The 19,769-nt window shown below is 42.8% G+C and overlaps 1 protein-coding gene across 1 annotated transcript; it reads right to left on the bottom strand.

The window, feature by feature from the left end:
- Positions 1–17,398: 17,398 nt before the first annotated feature.
- LOC147424387 (uncharacterized) lies at positions 17,399–18,460 on the bottom strand. Its single transcript, XM_086499680.1, has one exon. The coding sequence runs from the start codon at positions 18,404–18,406 to the stop codon at positions 17,735–17,737; it is 672 nt and encodes a 223-aa protein (XP_086355806.1). The 5' UTR covers positions 18,407–18,460; the 3' UTR covers positions 17,399–17,734.
- Positions 18,461–19,769: the final 1,309 nt, after the last annotated feature.

Below are 19,769 nucleotides of genomic sequence, written 5' to 3'. Positions count from 1 at the left end.
TTCTTCCCCAAATCAAGGACTGACATTATTTCTTTAAATTCAGGGTCAGTAGCATACTCGTCTATCATAGAAGATAGATCATTGTGAGTTGCTATAGACACCGCATTAACTTTTGGTCGTAGTGAAAGTGCATCGGCCACTTGATTGTGCTTACCAGCAACGTGAGAAATATGAAAATAAAATTATGAACGAAAATTTGTCCACCTCATTTGTTTTTCAGAAAGCTTGGTTTGTGTCATGAAGTACTTGAGACTTTGATGGTTTGTTCGTAAAATGAATGAAGTCCCCAATAGATAGTTCTTCCATGTGTCTAAGGCATGTAGAACAACTAAAAGCTCTTTCTCATAAATGCCTAAGACCGGTTCATCCCTATTGAGCCTTCATCTCTCATATGCTATGGCATGCCCTTTTTGAAGCAAGACTGCTCCAAGGCAATCACCACAAGCATCACATTGGACCTCAAATGGCTTTGAGAGATTGGTAAGCATAAGGATTGGTTGGGAGGTAAGCTTCTCTTTGAGCTTGCCAAAAGCACTTTGCTCCTTAGCAGTCCATGAATACTTAACATTCTTCTTTGTTAAGTCATGTAATGGTCCTACTATTTGAGAGAATTTTGTTATGAAGCGTCTATAATATGCACACATACCAATAAATCTTCTTAGCTCATGTAGATTCCTTGGATTAGGCCATGCTTTTATTACCTCCAACTTTGATGGATCCATTCAGATACCATCTTGAAAGATAATATGACCTAAGTATTGAATCTCTTGAAGGAAAATTTTGCTTTTCTTTTGATTGAGAAAAAGCTTGTTCTCCCGCAATGCTTGAAAAATCACTTGGAGATGTTGCTTGTGTTCCTCCAAGGACTTGGAGTAGATGATGATATCATCAAAGAACACTCCAGTGAATTTGCGGTAGTGTCTCAAGATTTTCTCCATTAGACGATTGAACGTGGCTAGTGCATTAGTCAGGCCAAAAGGCATGACTAGACATTCATAAAGACCAAACGTTGTATGAAACACGGTCTTTAGGATATCTTCATCCGCTATCCTTATTTTATGATAGCCACTTTTAAGGTCAATCCTACTGAAGTAGGTAGAGCCTTGTAGCTTATCAAACAGATCTTCTACCTCAGGCACAGGAAATTTGTTTTTGATAGAGATATAGTTTAGTGCTCAATACTCCACCCTCATGATCTCCTCTTATCTCGCTTGGGAAACTCGATAAAAAGGCTTGTTAGGCGGTGATCTTCCTGGTAGGAGCTCAATTCGTTGGTCAGCATCCCCTCATTTTGGAGGTAAGTCCATAGGTATATCATTGATGAACACATCTTGGAATCCTTTTAGAAAATAAGACAAGTCTAGCTCTTCTTGACTCCTATCATTTACATTTGATGAAACATTAGGACATTTTAGGGACTCTTTGACAAAAATCGTGTACGCAAAAATTGAGCTCTTCATTCAAAGTGGTATAGTACGACCACTCACTAGCATCTATATACATAATCTTTTCTCGGTAGGTGAAGTAGATTCTATTTTCAAGGAACTTCATGTTGTTAGCCATGCGGTTGAACCATGATGTCCCTAGGATAGCATCCTCGTATTGGAGAGGAGAGATAAAGAAGTCTTCTTTGTTGACATAGCTTTGGACATGAAGCCTCAACTTTCCAATCAAGGGAATAACGGAGGCTTGCTGTCTCTTGAAAGCGGTATCGGTCATTACAGTATCTCCCATCTTAAAAGCTTGAATACCCAACTTGGTGGCCAACTCATTGATATGAAGTTGTGAGTAGAGCCAGGGTCAAACAAGATGAAGGCATCATGTTCCCTTACCTTTCCCCAAGCGTAGGAGAGAAGTGATCCTTTGCACAGAGCATCCTCTTTTGGAGCTTCGATGGTGGAAGCTCTAGGAGTCTCATTGCGGGCATTTCTCTTGGGGCAAGAGCGATAGCCATGTCCTTGCTCCCCACACTTATAACATTTATGGTCCTTGCAAAAATATTCAAGCTCTTCAGGAGAGAGTTTATTTTTACCTTTGTAAAATCCCTTCTCCTTGGTCTGATTGTTGTTGTTGTTGTTGTTGTTGTTGTTGTTGTTGTTGTTGTTGTTGTTGGAATTTCCTTGGGAAGAATTTTGGGCATTGATTTTCCATTTTGCATCATTTTTGTCTTCACTTTCCATGGGCTTGAATTCCATCTAGCCCCTTGTTGGAAATTGATGCACGTAGCAACCATAGTGTGGTGGATTACTTCGGTGATAGAGCCGGGCCGTTGGGAGTTGACGTACTCGGACATCTCTTTAGGTAATCCCGCACAGAATTGTTATTTTTTCTCAATAAAATCTATCTTTTGAAAGAGAGTAGCCTTGAGATGTAAATCCCAAAACTTTTCTACATATTTGTTGATAGACTCATGGGAGAGAAGCTTCAAACTTCACCATTCGGTAAGCACTTTTTCCTTTGCATCGCTTGCAAGGAATTGCTTCATGAAACTCATAGAGTTTTCCATGTCTTTGGGTCTTCACCATTGCCATAAAGGCTAGCCCACCATTGATAAGCCAATTTCTGGAAGTGCATAGCTACATGGCATAGCTTGGAGGACTCCGTGAAGCCCTCGTCTCCAAAGGCCGCATCAAATTGCTGGATAAAGTCCAATACTTTGTCGGTAGCACCAAAAGTGTCATCATAGGTGAGAAAAGAGATACTCTTTCCTCCCTCTTTGAACTTCTTGAGGTTTTGTGACCTTCTCCATGCACGGTAAGATTTGCAATGTCCTCCCCTCTTGTATTCTCTGGGAGAATAGCCATAGCTTTTGTCAGAAGAGGAGGAAGAAGGAGAAGAGGGTGACCCCTTTCTTGCCCTTTTCTTCCTTTGTTTCCTCTCTTCCCTTTTGGAGTGACGAGGAGAAGGAATGTGGGTTGATTGTTTCCTCTTGGGAGGAGTGGCGACCGTCTAGACCGTCGTCTTCATGGATCCACATCTTCAAAGGAACTTAAGGATTCATTCATTTCTTGTTCTTTGGATTCCTCCTCTCGTATGGGAGAGAGTCTTCTTTTGGGGGTCTCATCAAGAGGCCTCCTACGCTCTCTCTCTCTTCTTGGAGAGGAAGGGAAATCTGATAAGCACAAAGTTGTTGAGTAGCTTCGGCTTGCAGAGCGGGGTTGCCCATAGCTTGCTGCAACCTAGTAACAAGATAATTGACAAACATGGGGGCATCATCATTAGCACCTTCATGTGCAAAATCAAAGTTATCAATGTTCATTCTACTCTCTTGGTTATTGTCAGCCATGTTAACAAAATTTATGTGTTTACTTAGTATATTCTTTGGCAATTCAAAATCTTAGTTGCTACTCCTCTTAGCCTTTGAAAATCAGCACTTAAGCATCTACGCCCACGGCTTGAATTGGTTAATTATAGAGAGTAGTGTGTTAGGAAATAAGACGTAGCTAAATAGATAATTGAGTAGATTACTTAATGGAGAGAGACAGATTTATATACACGAGATTATAGAGTAGAGAGAGAGAGACAGAGTACACACGATATACGTGGTTCACCCAATGTGGGCTACGTCCACGGGAAAGCAGCCACTCAATGGCTTTAGTACTTCAAAACAAGAAGTAGTTTACAAAGGGATTATACCCTTAATGGAGCTCCCGCCTTGCTTCACTCTCACCACCTCACACTCACCTTGTTGCATCAGCTTCACACTATGAAATGTGTGTAAAAATGGCCTCCTTTTATAGGCCAAAAGGGCTGCCCTCTCTTATGAGAGACAGCCATGTGTAGCCGCCCTTGTGCGAATAAGTCCAAATCGGACCCTCCAATCCGCCCATGTATGGCCGCCCTTGAGAAGACAAGTCTGCTTTTGAATTCGGCCACCGGCCATTGAATTCGGCCACCGGCCACCGGCCATTGACTTCCGACCACCGGTCATCGGCCATTGACTACCGGCCACCGGCCAACCGACCGGTTGTTTTCCGACCACTTTCCGGTCGCCGTCCGGCCATAATATTCCGGCGAAAAAGAATATCCCGAGGCCTTTAAAGTTGCCCCTGATTCTTGTCCGTGAAAATTTTAGTTTCCGATGAGTGATTTTCCTTCACGCACGATGGCTTCTCCTCATAATGGGGGCCTTACAAATGTGCGCTTTTACCACAGAAAATTACAAGGGTAAATCAGGCTCCATACTTAACAATCTCCCACTTGGAGACTGATCTCCAAACCAAACCTGTGACTGCTTTCCATTCTGGCTTCTTATCCTTGAATGCCGATTGAAGATGAGCAAAAGCTCAACTTCTCCTTGTTGACCACCTTTGTAAACATGTCTGCAGGATTTTCACTTGTATGCACCTTTCCTAGCTTTAGCTGTCCCTCTTCCAAAAGAGTGCGTATGAAGTGATATCTCACCTCAATGTGCTTTGTCCTTGAATGAAAGGCTGAGTTCTTCGCAAAATGGATAGCGCTTTGGCTATCACTGTACAAGACACAATTGTCTTGTTTGAATCCAAGCTCTTCTAAGAATCTGTGAAGCCACAGAATTTCTTTGCTTGCCTCCGTCATTGCTACATACTCTGCTTCCGTGGTAGAAAGTGAAACCACTTTCTGCAGCTTTGAAGCCCAGCTTACTGCTGTGCCTCCAACCGTGAACACATAGCCAGTAGTGCTCCTTCGAGTATCTTTGTCACCTGCCATATCTGCATCAGCATACCCTTCTAGAAAAATATCAGTTCCTCCAAATTACAAAGCATTTGTTGTTGTCCCTTTTAGATACCTAAGTATCCACTTCACAGCTTGCCAATGCTCTTTACCTGGGTTGTCCATGAACCTACTCACAACTCCCACTGCATGTGCAATGTCTGGCCTTGTCCAGACCATAGCATACATTAGAGAACCTACCGCTGCAGCATATGGAACTTTAGACATATAGGCTATCTCCTCTTGTGTCTTTGGACACATATCCTTCGTTAGTTTAAAATGACCAACCAAAGGTGTAGAAACTGGTTTTGCATTTTGCATTGCAAACCTTTCTAGTACCTTCTTGATGTAATCTTCTTGAGATAGCTTTATTGTCTTCTTCGTCCTGTCCCTTGATATTTTCATACCAAGTATCCTCTTTGCAGCACCTAAATCTTTCATTGAAAAAGATTTGGACAGCTCCTCTTTTAGGTCTTTGATGTCCTGCATGTTAGCACTTGCAATCAACATGTCATCAACATACAACATTAGGATGATGAATTTCCCATCTCCCAAATTCTCTGTGTAGACGCAGTGATCCGAGTTGCATCTTGTGAATCCATGATCCAACATCCATCGATCAAACTTCAAGTACCATTGTCTTGATGCTTGCTTTAAACCATACAAGCTCTTCTTTAATCTGCAAACCATTTTCTCCTTACCTTTTACTTCATACCCCTTTGGTTGAAGCATGTAGATTTCCTCCTCTAAGTCACCGTGAGGGAATGCCGTATTTACATCCATTTGCTCGAGATTTAGATCATGAGCAGTCACAAGGCTTAAGACAAGCCTAATTGAGTTCATTTTTACAACAGGAGAAAATATTTCATTGAAGTCAATACCTTTCTTTTGAGAAAAACCTTTTACCACAAGCCTAGACTTGTACCTTTTCTTCCCACCTTCTTCTTCCTTTAGCTTGTACACCCATTTGCTTTGAAGTGCCCACTTACCTTTAGGCAACTCAACCAACTCCCATGTTTGGTTGCGATGTAGTGAGTCCATCTCCACTTGCATGCTCTTCGTCCATTCTTCTTTGGATTCATGTTGCATAGCTTCTTCATATGATTCCGGCTCTCCAGAATCTGAGATCAAGAGATGGTTGAAGGAAGGAACAAACCTTTCTGGAGGTCTACTTGCTCTTGTAGATCTTCGGGGAATAGGTTGAGGCTCCTCATTTGGTTGACGTTGTTGCACATTGTCACCGTTTGCAGTCCTTGAGTCTTCACCGTCCTCAAGCTCCATGTACTCATCACCTGTTTCTTTTGTTTGTTTTCTTTCCAAGTAATCTTTGTACATATTTTGTTCGTTAAAAATTACATCCCTACTCCTTAAGATTTTACCATCTTCAGGATTCCATAGGCGATACCCAAAGTCTCCTTCACCATAGCCAATGAAGAAACACTTTTTGGACTTTGCATCTAACTTTGATCTGAGGCTTCTATCTATGTGCACGAAAGCCTCATACCCAAACACTTTGAGAAATGCATAATTCACCGGTTTACCTGTCCATGCCTCTTTTGGAACTCCCCCATCCAATGCCGTTGAGGGTGACCGATTGATTAAGTACACAGACGTACTTACAGCTTCCGCCCAAAGCTCAAGTGGTAGGCCTGCATGTAGCCACATGCTTCGTGCTCGTTCCATGATTGTCCTGTTCATCCTTTCCGAAATCCCATTTTGTTGAGGTGTCCTTGGGGTTGTCCTTTGCCTCCGAATGCCATTGCTAGCACAAAAGCTTTCAAAAGCTTGGCTGCAATATTCGCCTCCATTGTCGGATCTGAGGCATTTAACCTTGGTACCTGTTTCATTCTCCACAAAGGCTTTCCACCTGTGAAATATGGAAAATACATCGGATTTATTCTTCATGACATAAACCCATGTTTTTCTAGACGCATCGTCTATGAATGTTACATAGTACAATGAGCCACCAAGTGATGGTGTACTTGCAGGACCCCAAACATCAGAATGAACCAACTCAAGTTTTTTATTTTTTCTTTCATTTCCTGATTTTTGAAATTTTACCCTCTTTTGTTTACCATAAACACAATCTTCACAGAACTCTAAGTCCACTTCTTTCAAACCTGGTAGAAGCTTCTTTGTTTGAAGGATTTGCATTCCTTTGGCACTCATATGCCCAAGTCGGTAGTGCCACACCGCACTGTCAACTTCTGTAGTTGTTGCACAAGCTGAAGGTTGCGTGCTAACAGTACACAAGTAAAGTGTACCGACTTTTTCACCCTTGGCAACCACCAAAGATCCCTTTGAGATCTTCCACCGTTTGTTTCCGAATGCAATGTTGTGACCTTCATCGTCCAATTGTCCTGTAGAGATCAAATTTTTGCGAAGAGAAGGAACATGCCTAAGATCTTTAAGCTTCCATTCATTTCCGTTAGCAGTTTTGACAGAAACTGTACCTTTGCCGACAATCTCACAAGCTTCATCATCTCCCAAGTATACATACCCAAAATTACCTTTGGTGTAGTCTTGGAAATGTTGCTTGTGTGGTGTCGCATGGAATGAAGCCCCGGAATCTACTATCCAGGAATTAGACACATTGTCTAATGAGAGAATTAGAGCATCTTGCTCTACTTTACCTGCCACATTGGCCTCCGATGTTGGCTTGTTGTCTTGAGACTCTGTCTCCTTCTTCTTCTTGGACCAACAATCCTTCTTGACGTGGCCCTTCTTGCCGCAGTTCCAACATTCAAGAACTGTCTTTGTGCGTGACTTGCTCCGCCGTGAGCGATCACGACCCTTTTGGTTTTTGAACCTCTCCTTAAGCCTTCCTCTTGTTTCCACTGATAGTGCAGCACTTGATGATTCTCCTGTGCTTCTCCTTCGCATTTCCTCGCTTAGGAGAACACCCACAACATCATCAAACTTAAGAGTATTTGTGCCAGAGATAGAATTACTTACAGCCATCACAAGGCTATCCCAACTATCCAGTAGAGATGATAGTATAAGGAGAGCTTGCACTTCGTCATCGAAATTGATTTTCACTGATCGAAGTTGACTTATGTTTGTGTTAAAGTCATTTAGGTGTTCTGCAACTGAACCATTCTCTGCCATCTTTAGATTGAACAAGCGCTTCATAAGAAATACCTTATTGGATGCCGATGGTTTCTCGTAGAAGTCGTCAAGTGACTTCATCAAGTCCTCCGTGGTCTTCATCTCCGAAACATTGAAGGCCACCGTTGACGCCAAGCTTAACCGGATTGTTCCCAGTGCCTTTCGATCAAGGACAATCCATGCTTCATCTGCCATTGTTGCGGGCTTCTTTGCAAGACCGCCTAGTGGCAAATAGAGGTCCTTCTGGTAGAGATAGTCTTCAATCTGCATCTTCCAATGTTGGTAGTTTTTGCCGTTGAGCTTCTCAATCTTGAGCTTCCCTTCCTCCGCCATAACTCCCACTCAATTCAAGGAATCCTTTCCTTGAGATAATTTAGCTACGAGCAAACCTTGCTCTGATACCACTTGTAAGGAAATAAGACGTAGCTAAATAGATAATTGAGTAGATTACTTAATGGAGAGAGACAGATTTATATACACGAGATTATAGAGTAGAGAGAGAGAGAGAGAGTACACACGATATACGTGGTTCACCCAATGTGGGCTACGTCCACGGGAAAGCAGCCACTCAATGGCTTTAGTACTTCAAAACAAGAAGTAGTTTACAAAGGGATTATACCCTTAATGGAGCTCCCGCCTTGCTTCACTCTCACCACCTCACACTCACCTTGTTGCATCAACTTCACACTATGAAATGTGTGTAGAAATGGCCTCCTTTTATAGGCCAAAAGGGCTGCCCTCTCTTATGAGAGACAGCCATGTGTAGCCGCCCTTGTGCGAATAAGTCCAAATCGGACCCTCCAATCCGCCCATGTGTGGCCGCCCTTGAGAAGACAAGTCCGCTTTTGAATTCGGCCACCGGCCACCGGCCATTGACTTCCGACCACCGGCCAACCGACCGGTTGTTTTCCGACCACTTTCCGGTCGCCGTCCGGCCATAATATTCCGGCGAAAAAGAATATCCCGAGGCCTTTAAAGTTGCCCCTGATTCTTGTCCGTGAAAATTTTAGTTTCCGGTGAGTGATTTTCCTTCACGCACGATGGCTTCTCCTCATAATGGGGGCCTTACAAATGTGCGCTTTTACCACAGAAAATTACAAGGGTAAATCAGGCTCCATACTTAATATAGTGGAGTGGGTCTAATATTGCAAAATTGTTGAGGGATAGCTCCTTTCAGACTTCTTATGGCTCAATAATGGTAAAGCCGTAGGCAGTTCTAAAAAGACTCCATTATTAAGACCAAAAAAGCTCCCAAGGTGTGCACCATATCCACATAGTGGACTCAATAAGCTCCTTTCAGACTTCTTATGGCTCAATAATGGTAAAGCCGTAGGCAGTTCTAAAAAGACTCCATTATTAAGACCAAAAAAGCTCCCAAGGTGTGCACCATATCCACATAGTGGACTCAATAAAATCGATAATAGATCCCAATCCACTTACCCTAATATAATCAACAAAATCAACCATTAATCAATCTTTTCTTCTTAAGCAAGAAAGAGAAGCCAAATGCTCTGATACCAATGTAATAGAAATGGCCTATGAACTTTGAGAATAGCGGAATCAGGAGAATTAAAGAGAGCATTTTTGTGAGATTACTTTGAGAACATAGAGGGTGAACTTAATTGATGGTAGAAACATAATCATAGTACTTAATTAACTTGGCATGCACAATACTTTTGCAAGAGAGAGAGTTTAGAACTTGACAACAATTGAGGACCGGATTTATGTGGAGCCGGCCAATAGGCATGTGTATTATAGATTCTCCCATCAAGAGAGAATTGGTACAATACAATTTTTGTGTTCCTTGTGACCTAGGTGATGCAATGAAGATAAAAAGCTTCATGCATCACAAGCATAACATAAAATTTGCAAAAAGTATTAATTATCCCAAGCCTTAGTCCCAAGGCCTCAAACACCTTCAAAGGTGGAGAGAGCTAGCGTGGAATGAGGGTTGGGAAGAGGAAGAAGAAACATTCATAGGAGAAAGAAGTATTTCCTCACTTATCATCACTCTTCTTGCTAGCAAACATAATAGCATAGTAATGAAGATGGAGAAGATGGCAAGTTTAAGCATTGAAGCATGGCTCTTGGTTGGATTTGCATTCCATAGCCAATAGTGTTGGTGTAGGCTCTCAGCTTCTCTACTAGCTTGAAGAAGGCGATGGGGCTCTTGCACTTTGCACTTCACACAATGACAATGTGTGTGTGTGAGAGAGAGAGAGAGAGAGAGAGAGAGAGAATGAGTATGAGAATGTCAAAGATCAGTCCTTCGTTTGCTTGGTCAACCCCTCTCTCTCACACACACACCTCTCTCTTGCTTGTCCCTATTGGCCCTTGCCATGCTTGGCTAATCACCTTAGGTGGTCATTTAAGCAATAGGGGTAGAATTTAGACAAGTGTCCTTCTTTCTCCTTTTAAAAGAGAGGCTTGATAATCATTTAATTTCTTAGATGATTAATTAATTAATATAAATGCTCATTGGACCCCTTTTAAGCCTAGCCAATAGGTTTCAGGCACTTCATGAGGGTAACATGGGTAGGGGTTTGACATGCGTCCTTGCTGCCTCTTGAGGCTTGGCTTACCTTGTGTGTGTGTGTGTGTGTGTGTGTGTGTGTGTGTGTGTGTGTGTGTGTGTGTGTGTGTGTGTGTGTGTGTGTGTGTGTGTGTGCTCTCTCATCCCCCTAGCTTTCCCCTCCTTTGTAGGGATGCCTTTGACTTATGAGACACAAGCACCTTAGTCAGCAAGCATGAAAAAGCGCAACAAGATTGGGTAGTGTTCCCACAAGCACTTCAAGCTCCCTAGTCGGCAAGCATGACAAGCACCTGAAGCATTTTAGTCAGAAAGCACGACAAGCACCTCAAGCTTGGGCAGGGTTCCCACCTCAAGCTCTCGGCCCTAGCTTACCTAAGGTCAAAGGCCTTTTAACACTAACCTTTGGAGGTCTTCAATGAAGCTAACCCTAAGATCTTTAAGCTCCATTGGCTAGCCTTGTTCTTTGACAGATCATCTCTCATTTAAACCCCTTTTACCATTGGCCCCATGTTGAGATAGACCCGTAAGCCATGCCTATTTTCTAACCCTTGTTCCCGTATATTCTCCCACATTAAATGATCATTTTAATGTGAGAAAATCATTTGGGCTGGTTAGATATTAGATTTTATGACAAAAGTGGATGAGTGGGGACTAGTCCACCTCTTATGGCAAGGAGACAGATTTCTATGATCCTATGCTGGTAAGAGTGAATCTACCTTGTTGAATATGGTGATCGGCCATGTGAAAGAAGATGAGCCCATGGAGGATGGTATGCAGTTGAAGGTGCTATGCAACACCATGTTGATGACTTTGCTCATTAAAGTAGCAGTGGAGAGTGTTGTAGCAGCGGTGCAATTGGTTTGCAGATTTGCAGAGAAGGGCAAGGCCGCATCTATGGATAGCCAAGCGGGCCTACAGGGTCAATAAGAGGATAACAGTGAAGCGAAGGCCAAGGGAGTTGGGTACCTTTCTTGTGCTCATGATGTGTTAGATGTTGAACAAAGGGAGTAGGTGCAGTTGCCTAGGGATTGCATGGGTGATGTCGTGGATACAGGTTCCTTGGATCGATATGTATTGAGGAGGAGTCTGATTGAGGGTTTGAGAGGGGTTTGATGATCCAATCGTTGGTATGGATGAAAAGACACAGGTGCTTGTTGGAAAAGCTTTAACCAGGATACAGGTGATGCGAGGGCTAGCCCCTCTACAAACGGAGGTTCCTTTGCATGAGAAATTGTCTGCTACTATGGTTATGCCGGCAAGGGCAGATGTGGAAGAGTATTCGTGTCAACCATAGTGCTTTTTAGAGGAAATTTTTTGCATGGAGGTCATGCCAGTGCATGGTTGGGAGGGAGGGTCAGAGAGAGGAGTCAGACGGATTTGTTGGATCAGATGATGTGCTGGCAGAGCCAAATGTATTGAGGAGGCAAGCTGATGCTCAAAGAGGTGCAAAGGTTTTATGGGCCTATTGTATGCATGGATGGCTACGTGCTTGGGTAAAGCACAATTGGAGGTTGATGCAGATAGATGGAAGAGAGCAAAGCCAGGTGTTTGATCCAGAGATCAGACTATGTAGGGGGGTGGGGCAACCCACTTGAGGATTGGAGGTAGTAGGCTAGCATAAGACATTGTACATATGATAGTTATTTTGGGTTTGCTCACAGTGTTTGTCAGTTTTGCAGTTTCTGGGCGAATAAAGGCATTTTTTGGTTGAACATGAATATTCAACAAGGGGGTTGGGCAATGTTGGTGCAGCCAAAGTTGGTTGGTGCTTTGAAGAGTGCAATGCAGGGTTATGTGGGCTCTCAAAGGCAAGCTAAAGTGATCAAGCAGTTGGGGAGATCAAGAGCAGGCAGGTGGTAGCAAAAATGTATGTCTAATGTGGTTTTCTAGGCCAATTAAGCTCCAGGGTGGGCCAATTGGGATGTCAAGTAAAGGTGTCGGAAGGGCAAGGATTATTATTTTAAATGTGGTTCTCTAAGTGCTCTAGAATCCGATCTAGTCGGCTCCTCGAATGGAGCTATGGAGTGCAAGTTATGGTGATTTGAAGGTCAAAGTGGTTTGCACATTCCCAACTAATAGGCTAGGTGGGGACAAGTGGTCAAATCTGGTTTGAGGTGATAGATGCAAAGTGCTCAAGTTGTGAGCATGCCGATCCTTTTGAATTGCCAATCGGAGCTCAAACGGCCGCGGTTAAAGTTTCACCAAGGGCCAGTTCCGTGTTAGTTTGGTCGCCTTAGTCGGTGTGCCATATCCGAGGTTTTGCAACCTGGCCAGGGTTTGTATGAGAAGTATGTGGTGCATGAAGACGAACAGTTGACGGCACATCAATCGGAGCCCGGATTGTAAGATATTGAAAGTTGAACATGACGACAGTTGTCGACGGTTTATAAGCACATATAGGTGTAAACAACTTTTTCCTATTTTTGAACGCATATACAGCATACAAGAGAAATTTTTTAACCTCGTATCAATGCATCAAGCTCAACCCTATCATATAGAATAACATCTTATCATATCACTTCACGCATATGAAACCCATGCTAACAATTGTGACACGAAAAGAAAACCACTTTATGCAAAACTGCCCACATAGTTTGGCGGCTAACCATACATCCACACATAAGTTTATGGACATCAGATATGTAAAAATAAACTCACAAAAACAAATCAAAAAATATATATAAATCTCTCATCAAACCCATGACTCTATATGGTATCCCTCCTTGGTAGTAACCCTACACGTATAGGTAATCTCATACAAAGAACAATTAATAACTCCCACTCATGAAGTGATAACGATGTTTTAAATACATTTATGAACATGTTTAACCAAGTTCTTGATTTAGCTAAGTGGGTTTACCCATTCAAAAACTCTATGTAACGACTCTCTAAGGAGCTTGGGGTCCAAAATATTGACTAAGCGCAATGGGAAGCAAGTTGTATTTTGACCATAACTCTTCACTCAAGCGGACTTTTCACATGATACATAAAAGAGAGAATGTTTTAGAAGATATGGTAACTTTTGATTCAAAAGGTTCGTCGGCTTGGTTCATAATAGTTTGGGGGATACGACAAAACAATGTCCCTACTATATATATGATGTAAAAATAAAGAGTGCTTTTTATGTATCTATGTAATCTTTAACATATTGTATGTGATGTGCTAACCACGACGAGGCAAACATGGATCACTCCTTGTACACTTTCGGCAAGCCCATACATGCTTATGTACACAGAAAAGCAAGTATCGAGCGTGTAGTTTTCCTACACATAAACAGAACCAGAAGTAGAAAGGGGAAAATGATGGCTATGGAGTTTAGAGATTCTTACCATGAAGGAGGAATGATTACCGGTGATTGAAAGGCTTCTTTCTTTACCACAAGAGAGTGATGACAAGAGCTATGTAGAAGATTCTGTCACACGAAGTTGATATAGATTGGATACATGGTGAAAAGAGGAGAATATAGTAAGAGAGTAGAGAGAGATGGTACTTCTTCTTCTTTCTCTTTTTGCAAATGAGAGAGAGATTTTCTTATGGAGATGGTGATAGAGAGCACGTGACACCTCTGTATAGTGCCTATGTAAAATTTTATGCAATTTTCATCACCTAAAATTGAGTACTAATGCTTCCTATATACAATTTCTGCAAGCTGGAGTGTTGCCCAAGCACAAGCAGGGCACCCCCTCTTTGGCTTAGAATAGCTCATTGCTTTTGGAAGAAGCTACCACCTTTACTGAAAACATCCCTTGCTTTTGGAAGTCAACTCTTGGCCAAACCATTTAATTAAATCGCACTTTGGTGCCCTAGCATAATCTCACGACACCCCTTATACTACCTCGACGTATTTACAATTTTTTTTGTATAAATAATCTCTGTAAAATTTTTGTTTAATCTTGTCTCTCCATTGTATGTCCGTGTTGGACTTGTACGGTGGCTAAAATTAATATTTTGAGAGTTAGACAATATTAAAAAAACAATATCCTTTTCGAAGACGCTAAATAATACAAATAGTAGAACAACCGTAAATTTTCATTAAACAAACGTATTTTTCTAAAATTGAATCACATCTTAACCTTACTTGAACTAGAAAACGAATCTGATTTTCATCAAAAAGCACAAAAGCCGCTCGAAAAGCAAATCTTTATAAACTTTAACTTCTTCGGACTTCATGGAGTAAGCATCCAACTCTGTTTGTCTCGCCTACCAAAATATGGCAAAAACTTTGCTTTCCACTTTAAAACCTCACAGCATTGCACAATAAGCATTTTGAACCAGAAATAAAGTAATGTGCACTAAAAATCTAATTTTACTATTTTTAGAAGAGACCAAAAAACTGAAGATCTTACAAAGATCAAAGTTAAGCATCTTAACCACGTCAAAATCGGGGATCTTACAAGGATCAAAGTTAAGCATATCAACCATGTCTCATGACAAAACGAAAGATTAGAAAGCGTCTTCGTGACAAAATTGCAACCACAAATCGCCCTTCAGATGGCTAGGAAACTACAATCCCATCCACCCTTCATACGACTGTAGATGGTCAATGTTGTCGATCTAGAGATTAGGGAGGATTAGTACATGTAGCTTCCATGGGGTGTGTGTGTGTGTGTGTGTGTGTGTGTGTGTGTGTGTGTGTGTGTGTAATCAAAGAGAGTGAAAATACACAAGGTGGCTCTAAAATAACTCTTGATTATGCATTAGAAAAGAGAGATTACAAACCTCTTACATATGCATCATATAGGGTGACATCATGGCTACATCATGGGGTGAAACCTCACTCATGATCCTAGGTGGAAGGCTACACATGCCAACACATGGACCAGCACATGGTTAATACCACTAGCTCTACTAGAACAAGGGATGGTGCACACCACAAGTGTTGTTGAATACCAAGACCACGTCCAACGAGTCTCTCATTGGGATTAAGACTAATGATCAACTTCATAGGGACCACAGACTATGCCACACGGGCTACAAAAAGTCTCAAGGAATCATTGTATCACGGAAACTAAAGATCCCTCCCCTCAAACAAAAAATCAAGTAGGACAAAGTTGTTATTCCAACTATCCCAAAAAAGATTTCAATGTTGAAGCCGAGGATAACCCATATTCATACATGTGTCACTATCCTTTTAGTGCTTCTTCAAGTTGCAACGACACCTCCCATTTTCGTCTTCCTCTTCATCTATTAGTGATGAAAGCGTTGTAGCCTGTTCATGCTTCTATTCAATAGCTGCACTTTCTTTGGTCTTGATTCACGTCGACTTTTTTCCAATGATGATCTTAAAAAAGATTTGCCATACATTGCTTTGTGATGTGAATCATATCACCTCTACAAGACATACATTGTCTTTTGTTGTGCCTGAGTATGTGTGAGTGGCTGCTACTAGACATTTGGTGTGAATGACCACTTCGCCATCAAAGACAGTGGGTGAAATGCCTCCTGACGTGACTTTCCACAAGTACAAGCACTCTTTCAAGTATCTACCAACCTCATTTTTTTCATTAAATTAAACTAATAAGAAAACTGGTTTCCTGATTCCCAAAATCAAGGTCTTTTGTGCATATACCGCCGACCCCCTATTATGTCTACACTCTCTTGCTCATGTGGTACAAGGGAGGGCAGGGCAGCGCAGGGCAGGCGGCTTATAGAAACAGGCGAGGCAACCTTGGAAGACCTCTTTTCTCTATAAAACTCTCCCTCTCTCTCTCTCTCTCTCTCTCTCTCTCTCTCTCTCTCAAGCAAAGAGGGATGAGGACGCGGAGCAGATGTTGTGTCGAATAGACCTGGGTGGAGGGGATGGAGAGGGTGAGCACAACAGACAGCAACGCAGGAGTTAACGGTGGACTTTAGAGGGCAAACCTCCCTAATGTGAGATTTTAATATCATGCTAGCCAAAATATGCAGTACTGGGCGAGCAGAATGGACGGAAAACGTTAACTTTGCGAGATATCACCACAAGAATCGCATGAGATGCTGCCAGCTGACAATGGTAGCTTGCAAGCTAGACACTGTGGGTACCCGCATGCAGAGGAGCAAGATGGTGATATGTCAAAACTTCCCATGCATAATCCGCTAACGTGCTACTACAAGCCAAGAAAGAATTTACAAAACTGGGTTGAGGCTACTCTAGGCCAAAATGCCGGGAGTCTAACTCCCAGACGAACGATAGCATTGTCCGGAGAAAAGCCGGCCCCTAAAAGGAGAAACACTCTCCCAATTTTGTGCTGCCAGTGCTCCAAATTAGAGATATCATGGAGTCACTTCTCAACTTAGCCTACATTGTATGCAAGACCATGCGCACAAACACAAAGTCCAGCACGTACCTGATTTCCATCATCAATGTAGGCTGTACGAGATGGCACTAAGGGAATGGAAACTCCGAAAGCAAGCTTCTTCCATCAGCTCCATCATGCACAGTTTAGACCAAGTATTATGACATACCCAAAGAAGTCGCATAGCTCCCACACCACATGAGCATACACTTATATGAAGCTCTGAAAACAGAGGTATCTGCTATTACTCCATCAGAGTGCAAGAACGCTATTATTCCATCAACCATCAAGAAAAGAACTCCAGTTCATAAATACACCTCGACAGCTTCCTATCAACAGTAAGGAAATGTGATCTCCCTGTACATACTCAAAGTAAACAATGTTTTCACATTGCCCGCTACATACAAGCCCATAATAAGACTGCCTGGATACCGACTAGTTTAACCAAAAACACATTCCCCTTAACAAGTGACCGATAAACCATCTAATGCCAAAGAGTGCTATCTCAGACACTGTACTATGCACATTTCTCAGAATATCAACCAGTCTCTTGTTGTTAGTTAATGAATTCCCTGTCACCAAGAACTCTAAGCTCAAAATACATGCTAGCAGCTCAGATTACTCTACTTACAGACATATTTCCCAGATGAGAAGTATTAGCTTACAAACCAAACAACTCGGAGTCAAAAAATACCTTTCAAGACTGCCCACAAACATAGGACATTGCTCAGAAACTTCATACACACATATTTAGAATGCTTTATAAACCCACTGCCCATCCAGAGTCATGTTAAGAAAAAGGTCACCAAACAATAGCTTAACACGGATAAGGAACATGGTAGGTAACCAATGCAGTTGCTAATCAAATGTCATACTTGTACACAGGATTTCCCATAGTAGCACAAAACCATAGAGCTGCTTCAAAAATCATCTGCCGGCATAGTCAACACAGGACACGATTTAGTAACACCCAACACCTGAGCAAGGACTCCACTTACTTAATATCTGACCATGCTAGCCTACTTAACAGCCAAGTGACCGAACACCAAAGGACATAACTTATCGATAAAAGCAGCAGGAGTCCAGCTTGAATAGGTAGCAAGCCTCAGGCAAATCACAGAACTTGTCAGTAATTGTTGTACTGCTGGCGCCGCCTGTTCCGAGGATTCATCCTGTTCTTCTTTTCATTCTCGAAATGCAGCCGCAAGCTTTCAATGGTCTTCTGCTCACTGGGAGGGGCAAACTCAGGCTTTTTCACAGAAACAATCTCCCTTCCTGCCCCACCGCGACAAACAATGCGCACAGTAATCTCTTGACCCTCCTTGAAAAGCTTACGCAGAATAGCAAGCCCACCTGTAAAGCCCAAGTCATCTGCTGGAAGATACCCATCTCTGCCTGTGGGCAGAGAGACGAAGTAGCCTACAGGCATGACATCCTTAATAATGGCCTGCATAGAATTGGGGTCTCCAGGCTGTAGCATCTTGTTGGGATCCATATCAATCTGGCTCACCTGCTCCTCCAAGTCCAGCTCGTACACGTTGGGCTGGTCCCTTCTGAAGCTTCTATCAGAAGGCCGCCTGGGGCTGTAAGAGTTAGCTATAGTGAGAGGCTTTGAAGGAGACGAGGAAGCACCTGAGGTAGAGCGGCACAAAGGAAGCTCGGAGCTGGGCATAGCCAGGCGATTGGCGAACAGAGGAGAGGAGGACCAGCGCCGGAGGGATGACTGGCGCACAGAGAGGCTCGCACAGGAGAGAGCATCCATGGCGCTGCTGCTCATTTCCACGGCTGCCGGGCTCATATCGACGCCCTCCTGCTGTGAGGATACACAGGTAACGTTGAGAGGAGGAGGATAAGTAATGTATAGCTGCTAGAGAGGAAAATATCTTAGGTTGGGGACTCCCATTCACATTGAGCGGCGGACACTATATATTTCTATGATATTTGCATCGAAATTAAATTTATATTTCTATGATATTTGCATTGAGCGGCGGACACTATATATTTCTATGATATTTGCATCATCGAAATTAAATTTAGATAAGCCAAAAACAAGAGATAAAATCACAGCCTCAAGACCAAGGGCGGGTTCAGGCCCCAGGGTCTCTCTCGGTTTGGGATGCACGCTTGGTTCACACTGTGAATGGACAAGGTAAAGAACCGTATCTGACACTTCAACATCATCAAATGCGGGGTCTTAAGATCCTGGCTACAACAAGAGACATCTAATTTGGACTTGGCACATGGACATCTGGAGGTGTTGGCAGCGCTTGTGCATCAAGAAGCACAGAACTTGAAGCGTTAGCTGCTGGTGAATCTCGGGTAGCCTTATCTCTTGGAAGCTTACGTGACATCTTCTCCCCATTTTTTTCCTTGTTCTTTTTTTAGGCAAAAACCACTTTCTCTTAGTGATCGTCACAAATCTTATAGATACACAAGATTAGAGTCAGATTTTTTAAAGATAGCACTTTCAAAAGGTAGACTCTTTGTTATTTCTTTTTCAACAATTCTTTTTTTTGAAATTGGCCTCGTGGCTACATCGCTTGGCTCTACTCTCGTGGGGTCACAAGCTAAAGCGTTGTCCACGTTTTGGGTTGAAAAGATAGCGGAAATGGTGTTTGTCTCGGGGTAAGAGGCCACCCGCTCGATGGCGGGTCTGAAAACAAGCGCCTCCTTTTTATCTCCAACCATTTTGTGCCACGAAGGATGCGCGCTCAAAGCTCGAGGGCTTGGACCAGCAGTCTGAACCCAACCTAAGGGCGGGTTCAGACGAGCCACCGGCAGACTGTTGATCTTCTCAGCTCTGCCTCTGCTCGGGATGTTCACATGGGACGGCAGCTATGAAGCTTTCAAAGATGAAGCGAACCTTGCACAACAAAGAGGCCAACGTACCTGCTGATCGTAGGGCTCTTAAGCTGCAACGCAGAACTCAACTAAAGCATCCCGTATTCCACACTGAAAAGGTACTCGTTCTTTCGGGGGGGCTTGCCCAAACTTTGGCGGGCCTAGAGAAGCTTGTCCTTCCTTTTTCCCAATGGGTGTGTGCCACTGAGGATGCACGCCTCTTTCCCTCACTCTGCCTCAGCCCCGTTCAAACTGCATTGCACATTACCCATAGTTAAGGCGGTTGAATAGCCAAGCAATTCACACACAAAGCAGAAAAG

This window comes from Adiantum capillus-veneris, chromosome 25 (assembly GCF_014529385.1).
Source record: "Adiantum capillus-veneris isolate H3 chromosome 25, ASM1452938v2, whole genome shotgun sequence".
Taxonomy (NCBI): domain Eukaryota; kingdom Viridiplantae; phylum Streptophyta; class Polypodiopsida; order Polypodiales; family Pteridaceae; genus Adiantum; species Adiantum capillus-veneris.
This window is presented reverse-complemented; position numbering and strand designations above follow the sequence as displayed.